Source organism: Schistocerca cancellata, chromosome 10 (assembly GCF_023864275.1).
Source record: "Schistocerca cancellata isolate TAMUIC-IGC-003103 chromosome 10, iqSchCanc2.1, whole genome shotgun sequence".
Taxonomy (NCBI): domain Eukaryota; kingdom Metazoa; phylum Arthropoda; class Insecta; order Orthoptera; family Acrididae; genus Schistocerca; species Schistocerca cancellata.
Genome location: NC_064635.1, coordinates 66,164,674 through 66,186,187, shown reverse-complemented (window position 1 = coordinate 66,186,187; position 21,514 = coordinate 66,164,674). Strand labels below are relative to the sequence as shown.

The 21,514-nt window shown below is 43.1% G+C and overlaps 1 protein-coding gene across 1 annotated transcript in view; it reads right to left on the bottom strand.

The window, feature by feature from the left end:
* Positions 1 to 21,514, bottom strand: part of LOC126106115 (shematrin-like protein 2) — a 30,295-nt gene that overhangs the window by 4,709 nt on the left and 4,072 nt on the right. The window contains exon 2 of the mRNA XM_049912361.1: positions 13,973 to 14,116. Coding sequence (XP_049768318.1) covers positions 13,973 to 14,096 — 124 coding nt within the window. The 5' untranslated portion in view covers positions 14,097 to 14,116. The remainder of the gene's footprint in view (positions 1 to 13,972; positions 14,117 to 21,514) is intronic.

The window sequence follows — 21,514 nt, the reverse complement described above, 5'->3', positions numbered from 1 at the left end:
TCTTGCTGGCCAAGGTAGTTGACTTACACCTTCTAGAGCACGTTGGGTGGCACGGGATACATGCGGACGTGCATTGTCCTGTTGGAACAGCAAGTTCCCTTGCCGGTCTAGGAATGGTAGAGCGATGGGTTCGATGACGGTTTGGATGTACCGTGCACTATTCAGTGTCCCCTCGACGATCACCAGTGGTGTACGGCCAGTGTAGGAGATCGCTCCCCACACCATGATGCCGGGTGTTGGCCCTGTGTGCCTCGGTCGTATGCAGTCCTGATTGTGGCGCTCACCTGCACGGCGCCAAACACGCATACGACCATCATTGGCACCAAGGCAGAAGCGACTCTCATCGCTGAAGACGACACGTCTCCATTCGTCCCTCCATTCACGCCTGTCGCGACACCACTGGAGGCGGGCTGCACGATGTTGGGGCGTGAGCGGAAGACGGCCTAACGGTGTGCGGGACCGTAGCCCAGCTTCATGGAGACGGTTGCGAATGGTCCTCGCCGATACCCCAGGAGCAACAGTGTCCCTAATTTGCTGGGAAGTGGCGGTGCGGTCCCCTACGGCACTGCGTAGGATCCTACGGTCTTGGCGTGCACCCGTGCGTCGCTGCGGTCCGGTCCCAGGTCGACGGGCACGTGCACCTTCCGCCGACCACTGGCGACAACATCGATGTACTGTGGAGACCTCACGCCCCACGTGTTGAGCAATTCGGCGGTACGTCCACCCGGCCTCCCGCATGCCCACTATACGCCCTCGCTCAAAGTCCGTCAACTGCACATACGGTTCACGTCCACGCTGTCGCGGCATGCTACCAGTGTTAAAGACTGCGATGGAGCTCCGTATGCCACGGCAAACTGGCTGACACTGACGGCGGCGGTGCACAAATGCTGCGCAGCTAGCGCCATTCGACGGCCAACACCGCGGTTCCTGGTGTGTCCGCTGTGCCGTGCGTGTGATCATTGCTTGTACAGCCCTCTCGCAGTGTCCGGAGCAAGTATGGTGGGTCTGACACACCGGTGTCAATGTGTTCTTTTTTCCATTTCCAGGAGTGTATATATATATATATATATATATATATATATACACTCATGCATGTGCATGCTAAATATTTCAGGCACACTTTATCCCTTTCACATCTGTGCCTGCCATCCGGGAACAAGCAATGGACTCCACGGTCAGTGAAGCATGGATTGCTGATGAACAGTGTCCCATTCCCTTCAGGGATGGATCTCCTTTGTGCACTACCCTGGATTACCATTTTCGGCGAGTGTGGAGGCACCCTGAGGAGGTGCCGTTCTTTCAATCATTTGCAGAGCCATAGCGGTAGTACTCCTGGCATAGCAGTATGGGGAGCCATTGCGTGTTGTTTTAGATCCTGGCAGGAAGTGACTGAGTGAGCTGACTCCACAGAGGTATATCATGGATAACCTGTGCCCTCGTGTGTTATCTCTCGTACAACAGTTCTGTGGTGCCGTTTTTCAACAGGACAATGCTCGTCCACTCATGGTACGTGTCCGTCTGAAATGTACCAGGGGGTATACGAAAGAGACATATTTTTTTAACTTATTTATTCACATTTTAAGCATAAACCTTCAATCCACTTCAAGATACTCTCTACTTGCACCAATAGACATGGGCAACTTTTTATTCCACTTTTAAAAATAGTGTTTAAATTCATTTTATGTAATGATTGACAGCGTCTTCGTCGCTTTCGTCTTCATCTTAATTAAAACAGAAAAAGCCTTTCCTTTCATACACTGTGTGATCAAAAGTTCCGGACAACTCGCTGAAAACATCCCAGAGGTGTTCTATATATATATATATATACACTCCTGGAAATGGAAAAAAGAACACATTGACACCGGTGTGTCAGACCCACCATACTTGCTCCGGACACTGCGAGAGGGCTGTACAAGCAATGATCACACGCACGGCACAGCGGACACACCAGGAACCGCGGTGTTGGCCGTCGAATGGCGCTAGCTGCGCAGCATTTGTGCACCGCCGCCGTCAGTGTCAGCCAGTTTGCCGTGGCATACGGAGCTCCATCGCAGTCTTTAACACTGGTAGCATGCCGCGACAGCGTCGACGTGAACCGTATGTGCAGTTGACGGACTTTGAGCGAGGGCGTATAGTGGGCATGCGGGAGGCCGGGTGGACGTACCGCCGAATTGCTCAACACGTGGGGCGTGAGGTCTCCACAGTACATCGATGTTGTCGCCAGTGGTCGGCGGAAGGTGCACGTGCCCGTCGACCTGGGACCGGACCGCAGCGACGCACGGGTGCACGCCAAGACCGTAGGATCCTACGCAGTGCCGTAGGGGACCGCACCGCCACTTCCCAGCAAATTAGGGACACTGTTGCTCCTGGGGTATCGGCGAGGACCATTCGCAACCGTCTCCATGAAGCTGGGCTACGGTCCCGCACACCGTTAGGCCGTCTTCCGCTCACGCCCCAACATCGTGCAGCCCGCCTCCAGTGGTGTCGCGACAGGCGTGAATGGAGGGACGAATGGAGACGTGTCGTCTTCAGCGATGAGAGTCGCTTCTGCCTTGGTGCCAATGATGGTCGTATGCGTGTTTGGCGCCGTGCAGGTGAGCGCCACAATCAGGACTGCATACGACCGAGGCACACAGGGCCAACACCCGGCATCATGGTGTGGGGAGCGATCTCCTACACTGGCCGTACACCACTGGTGATCGTCGAGGGGACACTGAATAGTGCACGGTACATCCAAACCGTCATCGAACCCATCGCTCTACCATTCCTAGACCGGCAAGGGAACTTGCTGTTCCAACAGGACAATGCACGTCCGCATGTTTCCAGTGCCACCCAACGTGCTCTAGAAAGTGTAAGTCAACTACCCTGGCCAGCAAGATCTCCGGATCTGTCCCCCATTGAGCATGTTTGGGACTGGATGAAGCGTCTTCTCACGCGGTCTGCACGTCCAGCACGATCGCTGGCCCATCTGAGGCGCCAGGTGGAAATGGCATGGAAAGCCGTTCCACAGGACTACATCCAGCATCTCTACGATCGTCTCCATGGGAGAATAGCAGCCTGCATTGCTGCGAAAGGTGGATATACACTGTACTAGTGCCGACATTGTGCATGCTCTGTTGCCTGTGTCTATGTGCCTGTGGTTCTGTCGGTGTGATCATGTGATGTATCTGACCCCAGGAATGTGTCAATAAAGTTTCCCCTTCCTGGGACAATGAATTCACGGTGTTCTTATTTCAATTTCCAGGAGTATATATATATATATATACGACAAACGACTTTCAACAACTTACTATATGCATAATTGTTGCAACTGATTGCCGGGAATTTTATATATATATATATATATATATATATATATATATATAAAATTCCCGGCAATCAGTTGCAACAATTATGCATATAGTAAGTTGTTGAAAGTCGTTTGTCGTGGAAAAACTGGCGACTTCGAACATCATTATGTTTTCCGCAAACAAAGTTGCATTTCACAAATGTTATTAATTGTCTTCGTAATGTTAACCATGTATAGTTAACGGAAGACGTAGAAACGATATTCCGAAACGAAAAAGTATAGCGTAAGTCAAACGTTCGAATTAGACTAGAGACCCCACGAACACAAATTTGCTGTGGCAGGTATGAAATATAAACTCCGTTACTCGCTCGTTACACTTGAAGGACAGATGCTGAATGGGTCGAAACTAGCCGCCTTATAACAGCGTAGTTGCCTGCTAACTTCGAAAGAAGGTAGATGCGGTCCCTAGCGCAACTTATAACATCGTCGAAAATCAGTGCGGACGTGAGAGCTTTGGTACATCCTGTTAAACAAACGGAAAAATGGAGGCGGTACAATTGGAGAGCGACCCGCCTTCACCAACATGCATAAGCAATTCATTAATAGTTTATATATATGTATATATATTACAGAAAACTAATAATAAAAAAAATTGCATGGCGCGAGATTCGATCCGGCAACTTCGGATTACGAACCCTAGAGCTTACCGCTGCGCCACGACGCTGTAGAAAAATTTTTTATCGTAGAGAATATTTCACCACAACGGTTTCTTTTAACTGTCGCTTTTCTCGACAACGGCTGAGAAGTGCATCTTGGTGCTTTGCCACATTACACCTCTGGCCATGAGCTTTTATTACGCGCAGTATGAATCGAATGTGAATTTCACAATTGGCGGCCTCCCCTTGTTAGTGTTGTTAGGTGTACCTCACGTAAGGTGTACGAGGGGCGTGGACAGCGTCAGACGTTGAGGGATCACTTTTAAGGACACGGAGTTGCCGTGCACTCGTGTGAGACAGCGTTATCAGCACCTGGTAAAGTGTGAATGGGGCCTCACTGTGGGTGTCGATTTGGCCAGCTGGTCGAATCTTCCAGTATCGAAATTTGTGGAGTATCCTGATGTGATAGTCGGAGTGGACGGGAATGCGAGGGCAGGCATATTAGTGTCGAGGTTCTGGTGGACCACGTCTGACGACCACAATGGCACAGAGCATCAGGCACACTTTATCCCTTTCACATCTGTGCCTGCCATCCGGGAACAAGCAATGGACTCCACGGTCAGTGAAGCATGGATTGCTGATGAACAGTGTCCCATTCCCTTCAGGGATGGATCTCCTTTGTGCACTACCCTGGATTACCATTTTCGGCGAGTGTGGAGGCACCCTGAGGAGGTGCCATTCTTTCAATCATTTGCAGAGCCATAGCGGTAGTACTCCTGGCATAGCAGTATGGGGAGCCATTGCGTGTTGTTTTAGATCCTGGCAGGAAGTGACTGAGTGAGCTGACTCCACAGAGGTATATCATGGATAACCTGTGCCCTCGTGTGTTATCTCTCGTACAACAGTTCTGTGGTGCCGTTTTTCAACAGGACAATGCTCGTCCACTCATGGTACGTGTCCGTCTGAAATGTACCAGGGGGTGCACGAAAGAGACATATTTTTTTAACTTATTTATTCACATTTTAAGCATAAACCTTCAATCCACTTCAAGATACTCTCTACTTGCACCAATAGACATGGGCAACTTTTTATTCCACTTTTAAAAATAGTGTTTAAATTCATTTTATGTAATGATTGACAGCGTCTTCGTCGCTTTCGTCTTCATCTTAATTAAAACAGAAAAAGCCTTTCCTTTCATACACTGTGTGATCAAAAGTACCGGACAACTCGCTGAAAACATCCCAAAGGTGTTCTATAGGGTTCACGTCAGGACTCTGTGCAGTACAGTCCATTACAGGGATGTTATTGTCATGTAACCACCCCGTAGCAGACCGTGCATTATGAACAGATGTTGGATCGTGTTGAAAAATGCAATCGCTATCCTCGAATTGCTCTGGAACGCCGATTTCGTGCCAGGTCTCACTGACCGACATCGATACCTCTCCTCAGTGCAGCACTCCGTGAAGAATGGGGTGCCATTCCCCAAGAAACCTTCCATCACCTGACTGAACATATGCCTGCGCGAGTGGAAGCTGTCATCAAGGCTACGGGTGGGCCAACGCCATATTGACTTCGAGTATTACCGATGGAGGGCACCACGAACCTGTAAGTCATTTTCAGCCAGGTGTCCGGATACTATTGATCACATAGTGTACCTTTGTCATTTGGCCCCATGGCAGGGAGAAGCTAGATGATTTTCTGCAACATCTGAATTCACGCCACCCGAATATAACATTCAAAATGAAGCTGGAAAAGGATGGACATCTCCCATTCCTGGATTTATTAGTCAAGAGGAAGGCTGATGGCACATTTGGGCACAGTGTGTACCCCAAACTGACACACACTGAATTATATCTGCAAGCCAACAGCTGCCACCATCCGGCACAGAAGAACGGAGTGCTCAAAACTCTAGTCCACAGAGGTGGCAGATGTGTCACAAATTGGCATTTGATGGAGCGATGGGTGTGTTACGTGTGCGTTTAGTAGCTAATGTGAGTCAGTTCTGACGGCTCAGGGATGATTTAGTACGAAATATCAGGCTAGAGTGCCAACAGACAAAACAAGCCGTGGGTGATCCAGCACATTCCATAAGGCGGGCTGCTTATGTGGAGCGAAGAAAAGAACTTCAACAGAGGAGGACGAGCGTGTGTGGAAATCGAGACTGAATAAGTCCAAAAGGCACCTGCGAGCAGAGGACTGCAGATGTCTCGGTCAGCTGACTGACGCATTATGTGCAATCATCTACTTGTAGAACAGTGCCAACTGCAGTTGTTACACTTGTTGAGTGCTTGGGACAATGATCTTTTCTTCCTTAATGACTTGCAACGGCTATTGGAGTAAAACCGTTTTTCTCAGAACTTAGTTTCCAACGATGAAGTCACGTTTTATGTGTCTGGAAAGGTGAAGCCCAGAACATCCACACGAGACATTCGTGGTTCACCTAAAGTTAACGTTTTTTGTTCCACGTCCTCTGCAACAGTTTCTGGACAACTTCTCTTTGGGAAGAAAAATGTGACTGAATGTGCGTATTTTAGCCAGCTGCAGCAATGGCTTCTGCCAAAATTACTGCAACAGTCTGCACCAAGGCAGTGCTCCACCACACTTTCTCCCCACATCCATGATCATCTCGTCAGTGCCGGACTGCCTCGGCGCTGGCTTGGTATGCTTCCCACCGTGAGTCTCCTCTTGACTAGTGGTTCACAAGGCGAACTGAGATAGTGCCATGTTACCAAGTGAGGTGGCACAGTGTAAGCACACTGGAGTCAGGTTCGAGAAGATGACGGTTTTGCTCCTGCTGAAGGCATGGTGTACCCGTTAACGGGTCACGGTGCACATCTCAAATACTTGCATCGAGTGGGATGTAGTTACACACTGTGAGTGTGGAGAGGTTGGCTCTACTCATCACGTTTTCAGACGTCACCTTTATCAGGAAGAGAAAGACTGGAGACAATTAGACTGTCACCTGCAAACAATTGTAAACGACCAAAACTTGTCAACTACAGTCAATATGATAGCACATCGAATATGTAAAAGGCAGCTGCTTAACTTTCAGTCTACAGGAACAAGTGGGCGCTCTGAATATCAAAAAATGCGAAACGTCACAAGAAGCATTTCCTCAATCATAGGTACAGATAGGCACCTATAAATTTAATTAAGCCGGCCGCGTTGGCCGTGCGGTTCTAGGCGCTTCAGTCCGGAACCGCGCTACTGCTACGGTCGCAGGTTCGAATCCTGCCTCGGGTATGGATGTGTGTGATGTCCTTAGGTTAGTTAGGTTTAAGTAGTTCTAAGTTCTAGGGGACTGATGACCTCAGATGTTAAGTCCCATAGTGCTCAGAGCCATTTGAACCATTTGAACCAAATTTAATTAAGAGGAACGTCATATACAGGGTGTTACAAAAAGGTACAGGCAAACTTTCAGGAAACATTCCTCACACACAAAGAAAGAAAATATGTTATGTGGACATGTGTCCGGAAACACTTACTTTCCATGTTAGAGCTCATTTTATTACTTCTCTTCAAATCACATTAATCATGGAATGGAAACACACAGCAACAGAACGTACCGGCGTGACTTCAAACACTTTGTTACAGGAAATGTTCAAAATGTCCTCCGTTAGCGAGGATATATGCATCCACCTTCCGTCGCATGGATTCCCTGATGCGCTGATGCAGCCCTGGAGAATGGCGTATTGTATCACAGCCGTCCACAATACGAGCACGAAGAGTCTCTACATTTGTTACCGGGGTTGCGTAGACAAGAGCTTTCAAATGCCCACATAAATGAAAGTCAAGAGGGTTGACGTCAGGAGAGCCTGGAGGCCATGGAATTGGTCCGCCTCTTCCAATCCATCGGTCACCGAATCTCTTGTTGAGAAGCGTACGAACACTTCGACTCAAATGTGCAGGAGCTCCATCATGCATCAACCACATGTTGTGTCGTACTTGTAAAGGCACATGTTCTAGCAGCACAGGTAGAGTATCCTGTATGAAATCATGACAACGTGCTCCATTGAGCGTAGGTGGAAGAACGAAACTAAAATGAGCTCTAAGATGGAAATTAAGCGTTTCCGGACACATGTCCACATAACATCTTTTCTTTATTTGTGTGTGAAGAATGCTTCCTGAAAGTTTGGCCGTACCTTTTTGGAACACCCTGTATATAGGGTGTTTCGCGTAGGACGTAACACCCCTATTATTCCGGGGGCGATTGCACGTATCGACAAGTGGTGTTCGGCGAATCATAGCCAACTATGGGGCACATACTTTGGTACATGCACAATAATCACAACGTTTATATTGACCGAGATAATGAGGCAAGTCATGTTTTTTAAATTTTTCGCTAAACTTTTTTACCATCATTCGAATGCTCTGGAAAAGACGCGTATAGTGATGTAACGCATGCTACTATTGTGATTCAAACTTCGCTTAAAAGACGCTGGGAAATATTGTACGATTGAAGGTCGAGGCGGTCGGAAGCGGCTGCAGACTGTAAACGCTCCTCGCGCGACCCGCAGGCCGAGTTGCCGTGCTCTGTGCAGCCTGCACGGCCTACGCTACGTAGGTACATCCTCATCCGCCCTCTTTTAAGCAAAGTTTGAATCACAATAGCAACATGCGTTACATCACTATACGCGTCTTTCCAGAGCGTTCGAATGATGGTCAAAAAAGTATAGCGTCCCATCTAAATTATCTCGGACAATATAAACGTTGTGATTATTGTGCATGTACCAACGTATGTGCCCCGTAGTCCGCTATGATTCGCCGGAAAGCGCATGCCGATACGTGCAACCGCCCCCGGAATAACGGGGGTGTTACGTCTTACGCGACTCATCCTGTATATGTATGTAAAGAAAAAAAGATTGCTACGGCTACCCACAGGGGTATGCGTAGACTTCAGGATTGAAAGCGCACACACACACACACACACACACACACACACACACACACACACACACACACACACACCAATGTGGGTGATGAATAGTGTAGCAACAACAGGTTTAGAAGTAGCTGTAGCTAGCAAACTTGAAGTTGTTCAGGAGCTGCCAGTAACACATCTAGTAATGTAACATGGAAGTTATTCACATGGAGCTTGAGTTGATTCCTTTTATTTTATAATCTTTTGATTTATTCTTATTTTCCAAATATTTCGTTACTACATCTACGTCTACATCTACATTTATACTCCGCAAGCCACCCAACGGTGTGTGGCGGAGGGCACTTTATGTGCCACTGTCATTACCTCCCTTTCCTGTTGCAGTCCCGTATGGTTCGCGGGAAAAACGACTGTCTGAAAGCCTCCGTGCGCGCTCTAATCTCTCTAATTTTACATTCGTAATCTCCTCTGGAGGTATAAGTAGGGGGAAGTAATATATTCGATACCTCATCCAGAAACGCACCCTCTCGAAACCTGGCGAGCAAGCTACACCGCGATGCAGAGCGCCTCTCTTGCAGAGTCTGCCACTTGAGTTTGTTAAACATCTCCGTAACGCTATCACGGTTACCAAATAACCCTGTGACGAAACGCGCCGCTCTCCTTTGGATCTTCTCTATCTCCTCCGTCAACCCGATCTGGTACGGATCCTACACTGATGAGCAATACTCAAGTATAGGTCGAACGAGTGTTTTGTAAGCCATCTCCTTTGTTGATGGACTACATTTTCTAAGGACTCTCCCAATGAATCTCAACCTGGTACCCGCCTTACCAACAATTAATTTTATATGATCATTCCACTTCAAATCATTCCGCACGCATACTCACAGATATTTTACAGAAGTAACTGCTACCAGTGTTTGTTCCGCTATCATATAATCATACAATAAAGGATCCTTCTTTCTATGTATTCGCAATACATTACATTTGTCTATGTTAAGGGTCAGTTGTCACTCCCTGCACCAAGTGCCTATCCGCTGCGGATCTTCCTGCGTTTCGCTAAAATTTTCTAATGCTGCAACTTCTCTGTATATTACAGCATCATCCGCGAAAAGCCGCATGGAACTTCCGACACTATCTACTAGGTCATTTATATATATTGTGAAAAGCAATGGTCCCATAACACTCCCCTGTGGCACGCCAGAGGTTACTTTAACGTCTGTAGACGTATCTCCATTGATAACAACAAGCTGTGTTCTGTTTGCTAAAAACTCTTCAATCCAGCCACACAGCTGGTCTGATATTCCGTAGGCTCTTACTTTGTTTATCAGGCGACAGTGCGAATCTGTATGGAACGTCTTCCGGAAGTCAAGGAAAATAGCATCTACCTGGGAGCCTGTATCTAATATTTTCTGGGTCTCATGAACAAATAAAGCGAGTTGGGTCTACAACTTTGATTCTGCTGTTTTTTCTCTAAGTTTGCGGCTTTATTATTAAAAACTTACAAAAAAATTATGATTCATAGTATTGCTCATCACTGGCCACTACATTATCCCATCTTTCGGATAGAATACGAATCCCGTGGCGGAAGAACTGGGCGTCTTTTGTGCGGATCCATGAATCGATTCAACTTTGCACTTGTTCATATGAACGGAAGTGCTGGTCAGCCAGACTGTATGCCACTGATCAATAAAGGTGGTAGTCAGAGAGAGCATCCTATGGAGAATGCGGCGGGACGTATAGCACTTCTCATTTCAATGTTTCGATGTATATTTTGAAGGGTTTTGCGACGTGGAGTCGAGCACTGACCTGCTGCAAAATTACCTTTACGTGTCTGTCGCTGTATTGTGGCCGTTTGTATTTCAGTGCTGGGCTCGAACGCATCAGTTGCTTTCGATAATGATGTCCTGTGACTGTCTTCGACTTTTTCAGTAGCTACGAAAACGTTCTGTCTTCCACCGCCATGCCGGTCTTCGACATCAGAATCACCATTCTTAAGGCGTTGAAAACATTCTCTGCTCTTTGTTCCACTAATAGTTCCCTCGCCATTGGTCAAACCCACTATTTTAAGAGCCACAGCCGCAGATTTCGTCATGTTTAAGCAGAAAATTAAAACTTCCCGCAAATGGCGAGAAATGGGTACGCAAGTTGACGTACTTAATCGAGAATAACCTTATGATGCATTCACATATCGACTAATATTTTTATGGGGTTATGTTTACACATGCCTAAACTTATTGTATTACACCTACGACCAACCATCTGAATCACACTTGCCGCTAGTGCCGTCTACTGCAAAATGGCGGAAGCAAAGTTGTAGACCTAATACATTGTTCATTTCTGAGGAAGAGGATGTGGAACAAAAATGGAAAAAATTCAGAAACATCGTCCAGTACGCCTTAGATAAGTTCGTACCGACTAAGGTCCAAAGCGAGGGTATAACAATCATGTACGAAAGGTACTACGGAAACAAAGAAAGCTTCATCATAGGTTTAAGAGTAGTCGAATCATAGCTGATAAGGAAAAGCTGAACGAAGCGAAAAAGAGCGTAAAAAGAGCAATGAGAGAAGCATTCAACGAATTCGAACATAAAACATTGGCAAACAATCTAAACAAGAACCCTAAAAAGTTTTGGTCATATGTAAAATCGGTAAGCGGATCTAAATCCCCTATTCAGTCACTCGTTGACCACGATGGCACCGAAACAGAGGACGATCGAAGAAAGGCAGAAATACTGAATTCAGTGTTCCGAAACTGTTTCACTGCGGAAAATCGTAACACGGTCCCTGATTTCAGCCGTCGCACGGACGCCAAAATGGAAAATATTGAAATAAACGATATCGGAATTGAAAAACAACTGCTATCACTTAGTAGCGGAAAAGCATCCGGACCAGACGAGATACCCTTAAGATTCTACAGTGATTATGCTAAAGAACTTGCTCCCTTTCTATCAGCAATTTATCGTAGATCGCTGGAAGAACGTAAAGTACCTAGCGACTGGAAGAAAGCGCAGGTCGTTCCCATTTTCAAGAAGGGTCATAAATCAGATGCGAATAATTATAGGCCTATTTCGCTTACGTCAATCTGTTGTAGAATAATGGAACATGTTTTGTGTTCTCGTATTATGACGTTCTTAGATAATACAAATCTCCTTCATCATAACCAACATGGATTCCGCAAACAGAGATCATGTGAAACTCAGCTCGCCCTATTTGCCCAAGAAATTCACAGTGCCGTAGACACTGGCGAGCAGATTGATGCCGTATTCCTGGACTTCAGGAAGGCATTTGATACGGTTCCGCACTTACGTTTAGTGAAAAAAATACGAGCTTACGGAATATCGGACCAGGTTTGTGATTGGATTCAGGATTTCCTAGAAGAAAGAACACAACATGTCATTCTTAACGGTTCAAAATCTGCAGATGTAGAAGTAATTTCGGGAGTACCGCAAGGAAGCGTGATAGGACCTTTATTGTTTACAATATACATAAATGACTTAGTTGACAACATCGGTAGCTCCGTGAGGCTATTTGCAGATGACACGGTTGTCTACAAGAAAGTAGCAACATCAGAAGACTCGTACGTACTCCAGGAAGACCTGCAGAGGATTAATGCATGGTGCGACAGCTGGCAGCTTTCCCTAAACGTAGATAAATGTAATATAATGCGCATACATAGGGGCAGAAATCCATTCCAGTACGATTATGCCATAGGTGGTAAATCATTGGAAGCGGTAACGACCGTAAAATACTTAGGAGTTACTATCCGGAACGATCTGAAGTGGAATGATCACATAAAACAAATAGTGGGAAAAGCAGGCGCCAGGTTGAGATTCATAGGAAGAATTCTAAGAAAATGTGACTCATCGACGAAAGAAGTAGCTTACAAAACGCTTGTTCGTCCGATTCTTGAGTATTGCTCATCAGTATGGGACCCTTACCAGGTTGGATTAATAGAAGAGATAGACATGATCCAGCGAAAAGCAGCGCGATTCGTTATGGGGACATTTAGTCAGCGCGAGAGCGTTACGGAGATGCTGAACAAGCTCCAGTGGCGGACACTTCAAGAAAGGCGTTACGCAATACGGAGAGGTTTATTATCAAAATTACGAGAGAGCACATTCCGGGAAGAGATGGGCAACATATTACTACCGCCCACATATATCTCGCGTAATGATCACAACGAAAAGATCCGAGAAATTAGAGCAAATACGGAGACTTACAAGCAGTCGTTCTTCCCACGCACAATTCGTGAATGGAACAGGGAAGGGGGGATCAGATAGTGGTACAATAAGTACCCTCCGCCACACACCGTAAGGTGGCTCGCGGAGTATAGATGTAGATGTAGATGTAGATTGTTGTTGTTGTGGTCTTCAGTCCTGAGACTGGTTTGATGCACCTCTCCATGCTACTCTATCCTGTGCAAGCCTCTTCATCTCTCAGTACCTACTGCAACCTACATCCTTCTGTATCTGTTTAGTGTATTCATCTCTTGGTCTCCCTCTACGATTTTTACCCTCCATGCTGCCCTCCAGTACTAAATTGGTGATCCCTTGATGCCTTAGAACATGTCCTACCAACCGATCCCTTCTTCTAGTCAAGTTGTGCCACAAACTTTTCTTCTCCCCAATCCTATTCAATACCTGTTCAATAGTTATGTGATCTACCAATCTACATATACAATACAAAACATTGTACATATGTCACCATGACTATTGAATATGTACGACCTGTTTAGAATTTCCTGATAACGGGTCTAAAATTCGTAGCAATAAATGGAACTGAACTGAATGTGCAAGCACCCAGATTTCCCTAAACTGCTCTAGTCAAATCCTGGGATCATTTTGTTGAAAGGGCGCTGCCGATTACTTCCACATCCTTGACCCAATCCAAGCTTGTCTTCCATCTCTAGTGGCGTCGACGTCGATGGGATGTTAAACGTAATTCTTCATTGCCTTTAGCACCACGTTCTTGTACTGACGCTGGCCGCATCGCAAAAGCTTCCATATTGAACAACTCTAAGAAAAGTTAAAATCTTGGAGAGATATCCTATCGCCTGACACGTGTCATTTTTCTCTCTGTAGTTTCCGTGCAGTCGTCTTCTGAAACGCCAGTGTCGCTCAGGTCCAGCCCTGTACTGCTACGTACTCACCACTGGAGCGGATGGCGTGCACCACGAGGCAGACGATGTAGCCGGCGAAGGCGAGGAAGGCGAGCGCCGTCACGGAGCCCTGGAAGATGTCCGCCATGCCCTTCTGCTTGCCCTTCTTCATCATGCCGGCGCTCGGACCGTAGCCTGCGGAACGCCAAACACTGCCCAACCACACAGCAATCACTGTACACATACAGACACACACACACACACACACACACACACATATTCGGGGTACACCGCATACGACAAGTGCCGTATGTGGTATTGTCTGGCAACTTGTAATCATGCAAGTATCTTTATGGCTCTGTTTGCCATCATGTTTCAGTCACACAAATTTTTTCACAATAGTTTCATTACAACAGTTGGCAACGCGTAAGCATCTCGTAATGCTATTGTAAATATAACACTGCCATTAATCTGTATATTTAAATTTTTTTTGTTCTGTAATAATTTTGAAAAATTAAGCAAATACTATAACGAGAGTAAGATTTTGTTAAGTGTAGTTTATCTGTTTAAAATAACCTCTCTGAAGTAGATGGAATAAATGTATAAAAACGTATTTTGTAGATAATTACGTAATATTTCAAGTACAATTGTAATTAATTATGCCAATTTTATATGTATATGCTGTCATGCAATTGTAGATGGTACATACTTAGGGTTTTTGTAAGCAGAAGTGTAAATTGAAAAGTTATAGGGATCATAGGTAGAACGGAACTCGGTTCTATGGTGGAATGGGAAAGGTGGTGGGGCGCGCGAGTGAGAATTGGCGCGCAAGTGGCTCACACAGTCGGTAGCTGCACTGCAAGTGGTGAACACGCATTACGTTGGTCAAGCACTAGGGGCCCCGAATTTACCTGCAAGACTGGGTTTTGGCCTCGGACGTGTTCTACACGACTGGTGCAGTACGGCAATAAATTAATAGCTCAGAAATTTGCAATTTTATCGTCGCCACCAAGAGAAAGACAGAGCTAAGTACATCAAGAGCCGTACCTGCGCAATGTTACTACGCAGCACCGCCTCACGCCACCTTCGACATCAGTAACAGGCAAAGTACTTTATTTAGAGGTGTATCGCATTATGAACCATCCATCTTCAATCAGCAGAATATAAGTGTTAAATGTACCTTTGTGTTTAACCGTAATTTTCCTATTTCATTTACCTCAGTAGGGTCCTTACCTAAACGAATTTATTCTGAGTATCCTGATGTTTATTGAAGCTTGAATAATAGTAAATTACTGGAAATAGTACTGTTTTGGTAGTAAATTCTGAAAATCATTATTAAATACTAAAGTTTGCACGTATCAGTTTAAGGACCACCTCTTTGCGTGACCATGAGGATAAGTTTTCAATAGCATTTCTGAAAGTAAAGTAACAATTGTTTAACTGCAACAATCTTAACAGCAATTGTTCGTGTTGCTTCTCCATGTCAAAGAAAGCCAGACAAATATTGGTGTTAGTAAAACGTTAACAAATAACAGTCCTGAAGAAATGAAATTTAGTCGTGTTAAATAATAGTTTTGATCATATGAATGATAGCTACAAGTTTAATATTTTTTTGTATCCTTGTTGAAACATATGTGTGTCTTCTTTAAATAATTACTAAAGTATAGTGATAAATTCCAGAAGTAACAGAAAGTGGGATTAATAGCACTTACTGCCAAGTGACCGTAGTAAACAGAAATTAAGTGGTTGTGTTTAAATTACGAAGTAAGTGAAAGTATTTATTTATTCAGTGTCGAAAATTGACTTCATCTTTTTGTGTAGACACTGTGCCCGATTTGGGCTGGTGGCCGTTTTATTAAGCGAAACAGTTTATTGTTATAACAGGCTTTGTCTGATAAAAGGTTTCCAGAAGTAATTATTCTCACTGCTTTTCCCACAAACTGTATGATTCGGTGAAAAATAGTTCGATACTTTACCATTAGGCTGAACACTGTTAAAATCTCTCTCAGAGAGTCGATGGTTTGGAGTGTTAGTGCTGCGTAATTTTGTGGTGGTGTTCCCGCTGCTACTTACTACACAGTTCTGACATTCCGAATCGCGGATCCTCCGTCTTTACGGTGGTAGAACTTAAACGTTCTGGTACCGTATTGACGATGACACGAAAGAACCGTTGCAATCTGACTGGTAACAAAAGTGAGAGGGGCGTCAGAAAACGCCTTATACTAAGCGTATGCCACCTAGAGGCAGTAGTAAGAATCCAGCAGACTACAGTTAGTATCCTGGAGCGTGCTGTTACCAAGCAAGTAACTATGGAGTGTTAAGTGTTATGCACATTTGTGAATTATACTGTTTAAATAACTGTTTGCACTTTGTTTTATACATTGTTAGAGAGACTATGTTATCTGAAATACTAAAAAGCTATGTAAATATTAACGTACATGGTCATGGCTTTAGTATTCAGTCAGAATCATTAGGCACATCCCCACAGATGCCTTTAGGCGCCAAATTTACCGCCGGTTTACATATCACGAAGAGGTTCTAGGAGAAGTAGTGCGTACATTTTTTTAGTGACGCACGCATCTACTAATTAGCAGTCTGTGGTTGAATTCTGAGCTTATTAGCGGGGATGGTCCATGTTGAACTAGATATAAATGCTGCTCGTATTTCTGCAGTGCATTATTTAAGCAGCGGTAATCCACTGAAGGAAAGAGGGTGTAATTAATCGTTACTTCTAAGCTCTTGTATGTTGGGTAATCTTAGATTAGATTAGGTTAATTATTCATTCCATAGACCCACAAAAGAGGAGATTCTGCTGGGTGTGGAACATGTCAGATAAACACATTAAGAATGAAATTAGAAAGACTTGAGTTTCATTACTTTTAATGATCCTCAGTCAATAAACATTAAAATTATGTACATGAATTAAAATTAAACTTCTAATATTTACAGGTTTAACTTACATCTGTTTTTATTAAATCCATCATTCACACAGTAGCTAATTACTTGGCTATTACAACAAAGTATTGCCAAAAATTAAAGTAAATTATTCATTTCAGTGATCCTCAGTTAAGAACAGTCAAATTATGTACAAGATTTAAAATTAAACTTCCACTATTTGCAGACTTAAGACTTACATCTGCTTTCCATACATCCGTCATTCACACAGTAGGTAGTCACTTGGCTGTTACAACCAAGTATTGTCAAAAATTAAAGTATAATAAATTGTCATTAAAATGTTCTATTGCACTTGTTGAGAAATTCATGGATTGAATAGAAGCAGTTGGCCAACAAAAATTCTTTTAAATTATGTTTAAATTGTGCCTTGTCTCAAACTAAACTCTTAATGGTTGCTGGTAACTTATTGAAAATATGCTCTTGCTGAATACTGGACTCCTTTCTGGGCAAGAGTAAGTGATTTTAATTCTTTATGTATATTGTTCTTATTCCTAGTATTGATACTGTCTACCAAGCAGTAAATTGGAAAAGAAATGTATTATTTACATCAAACTTCAATAAGGAATAAAAATACTGAGAAGCTGTGGTTAGTATGCCCATTTTTTTAAATAGGTTTCGACATGATGTTCTTGGATTTACACTACACATTACTCTTATTATACGCTTCTGTACTCTAAACATTTTTTTCGGTTTGTGGAGTTACCCCAAAATATGATACCATATGACATAATGGAGTGAAAATAGCAAAATATGCTAGTTTTTTTATATTTGTATCTCCTATGTCTGACATCATTCGCAATGCAAACACAGAGTTGTTTAGGCGCTTCAGCAGTTCCTTAGTATGTTGCTCCCAACTGAATTTATTATCAAGTTGTAATCCCAAGAATTTTAAACTCTCAACTTCATCATATTTTATAGACACACTAGAAGGAAATCTCTTGGAAGCTCTGAAATGCATGTAGTGCGTCTTTTCAAAGTTCAGTGACAGTGATTTGGCTATGAACCACTTATTAATGGCAGTAAAAATTTGATTAGCTGCCCTTTCTAAATTTATATTTGATTTACTATTTATTGCAATGTTTGTATCATCTGCAAATAAGACAAACTTGGCATCTGGTAATGTAACAGATGACAGGTCATTAATATACACAAGAAAAAGTAGTGCACCTAGTATGGAACCTTGGGGAACACCACATCTAATTTCTTCCCACTCAGATGATGTCCGATAGCCTACTGCTGAAGTGTTACGTGATGACACCCTTTATTTTCTAGTAGTAAGATATGACTGAAACCACTTTGCAGCACTACCAGTGATGCTTTAATATTTTAATTTACTTAGAAGAATGCTGTGATTCAAACAGTCAAAAGCCTTTGACAGGTCACAGAATATGCCAGTTACCTCTAATTTGTTGTCTAATGAATTAAGGGCATTTTCACTGTAAGTGTAAATAGCCTTCTCAATATCAGACCCCTTAAGAAACCCAAACTGTGACTCTGACAGTATGTTATTTTCACTAACATGCTTAAGTAGACGCTTGAACATAACCTTTTCAAAGATTTTTGAAAAAGCTGGCAAAAGTGAGATCGGTCGGTAATTTGACAGCATTTCTTTGTCCCCTTTCTTGTGGAGAGGTATAACTTGAGCATATTTAAGCCAGTCCGGGAATGTTCCTGTGATAAGTGATTTATTACACAAATAACTTAAGATACGACTAAGCTCACATGAACACTGTTTTATTAACTTTTGTTGATATGTTGTCATAACCACTAGAATGCTTTGATTTCAAGGACTTTATGACGGTTTCTTATTTTCTGGGTGAAGTAAGTGTCAATTCCATTTTACTGAGATTGCTTGTGTGCACTGGTCTCAGATATTCCAATGCATTATTTACTGACCCTGACAACCCCATGCTATCAGTAACAGAGTCAAAATACGTGTTTGCAACACAATATGCGTTTGTTACCAGGCTTTCATTTATTTTTAGAGTTATTTGTTCCTCCTCATTTCTGGTTCTACCTGCCCCTGAGTTAACTATATCCCATATAGTTTTTATTTTATTGCTGGATGTCTTTATCTTCTTCTCTTAATGCAGGTGTTTAGATTTCTGGATAACCTTCTTCAATATTTTGCAATAATTTTTGTAATGAGCTATAATGCTAGTATCAAAGGTGTCCCTAGATATCAGACAGAATTTCCTTTATATCTCACATGATATCTTTATCCCTTGTGTGATCCATGGTTTCTTATTAGCCTTCTGCTTAATTTGAGTTTCCTTCAGGGGAAAACAATTTTCAAATAAGATGCCAACTTTATTAATGAATGTTTTGTATTTTCCATTTGTGTCTTGGATGCTGTAAACATCCATCCAATTACTTTGAGCAATCTCCTAAATTTCTCAGTTTTTGACTGTTTTATTGGCCTTCTGTACTCAGTTCTGATAGATGTTTTACCCTGAAAATTTTCAAAATTTAATGTTAGGTGTTGCATGTCAGATAGCCCATTTACTACTGGTTTTGTAATGTGGTTTAGTTGCCTAGAATTGTCTATAAAGATGTTATCAATGGCAGTCTTGAACATTTGTATACCCTAGTTGGGAAATTTCCAGTAGAAATTAAATTGAATGACAATGTAACTGATTTCAGTAACTGTTCACTGACGGTGTTTTTCGGGACATCTATATTAAAATCACCACCAACCACTAGTTCTTTGTTTTTTAATTTTAGATGAGATAATAAATCTTCAAGACCGTTTACAAACAAGTTGAAATTTCCTGAAGATGGTCTGTATGTGGCTACTATTATAAAGGACCTATTATGAAATTCTATCTCTGTTGCACATGCTTCTAAGTGCTGCTCTAAGCAAAATTTATTAATGTCAATATTCTTAAATTTCTAACTGTTTTTAAAAAATGTGGCAACTCCTCCTTTCTCCACTGCTGTATCAAGACGCGTTATACTTGATAAGAATAATACTGAAGTAACGACGTCGCTTCAGACCACAAATGTATGCTACTGATTTTCGTTTTGTGGCATTTCTCACGAGAGCCTTGAAGATATCCCACCACCAGTGCAAAGGATGAAAGTATATTTTTCTATTTGTGCAGTCAGTTTAATGCGGACTTCATACAAGTAAGACTTGACTTCATACCAGTAAAATTCATTGTTCTGCAAAAGCCATGATCTAACTGCTGTTTAAAAATAAGTAATTTACATGTGAGTATTGTTTAAAGCAAAACTTTCCTTCCATCTGTTTATTTACGTACTGTGTCTCAGTGTTCTTTTTCCTGCCAAGCGTATATTGCAAATCTTGCAGTTCCCTGCTATTTGATGAGCAAGATGCATGAGACACTTCGAGAAGAATATAATAATTCCAAACCCAAAGACAGCAGGTGTTGACAGGTGTGAAAATTACCGAACTGTCCGTTTAATAAGTCATGATTGCAAAATACTAACACGAAATCTCGACAGACGAATGGAAAAACTGGTAGAAGCCGACCTCGGGAAAGATCAGTTTGAATTCCGAAGAAATGTTGGAACACGTGAGGCAATACTGACCCTACAACTTATCTTAGAGAATAGATTAAGGTAAGGCAAACCTACGTTTCTAGCATTTGTAGACTTAGAGAAAGCTTTAAACAATGTTGACTGTAATACTCTCTTTCAAATTCTGAAGGTGGCAGGGGTCAAATACAGGGAGCGACAGGCTATTTACAATTTGTACAGAACCAGCTGGCAGTAATAAGAGTCGAGGAACATGAAAGTGAACCAGTGGTTGAGCAGGGAGTGAAACAGGGTTGTAGCTTACCCCCGATGTTATTCAGTCTGTATAATGAGCAAGCAGTAACGCAAACAAGAGAAAATTTTGGGGTGGGAATTAAAATCCAGGGATAAGAACTGAAACTTTGAGGTTTGCGATAACAGAGTAAAGGACGTGGAAGAGCAGATGAATGAAATTCACAATGTCTTGGAAGGAGGGTATAAGACGAACATCAACAAAAGAAAAACTAGGATAATGGAATGTAGTCGAATTAAATCAAGTGGTGCAGAGGGAATTAGATTAGGAAATGAGACACTTAAAGTAGTAGATGAGTTCTGCTATTTGGGGAGCAAAATAACTGATGGTGGTCGAAGTAGAGAGGTATAAAATGAAGGCTGGCTATGACAAGGAAAGCGTTTCTGAAGAAGAGAAGTTTGTTAACGTCGAATGTAGATTTAAATATCAGGAACTTTTTCTGAAAGTATTTGTATGGAAGTGAAACGTGGACGATAAATAGTTTAGACAAGAAGCGAATAGAAGCTTCAGAAATGTGGTGCTACAGAAGAATGCTGAAGGTTAGATGGGTAGACCATGTAACTAATGAGGAGGTTCTGAACAGAATTGGGGGGAAAAGGAATTGGTGGTACAACTTGACTAGAAGAAGGGATCGGTTGATAGGCCACGTTCTGAGGCTTCAAGGGATCACCAATTTAGTATTGGAGGGCAGCGTGGAGGGTAAAAATAGTAGAGGGATACCAAGAGATGAATACATTAAGCAGATTCAGAAGGATGTAGGTTGCTGTAGTCACTTGGAGATGAAGAAGCTTGCACGGGATAGAGTAGCATGGAGAGCTGCATCAAACCAGTCCCTGGACTGGAAA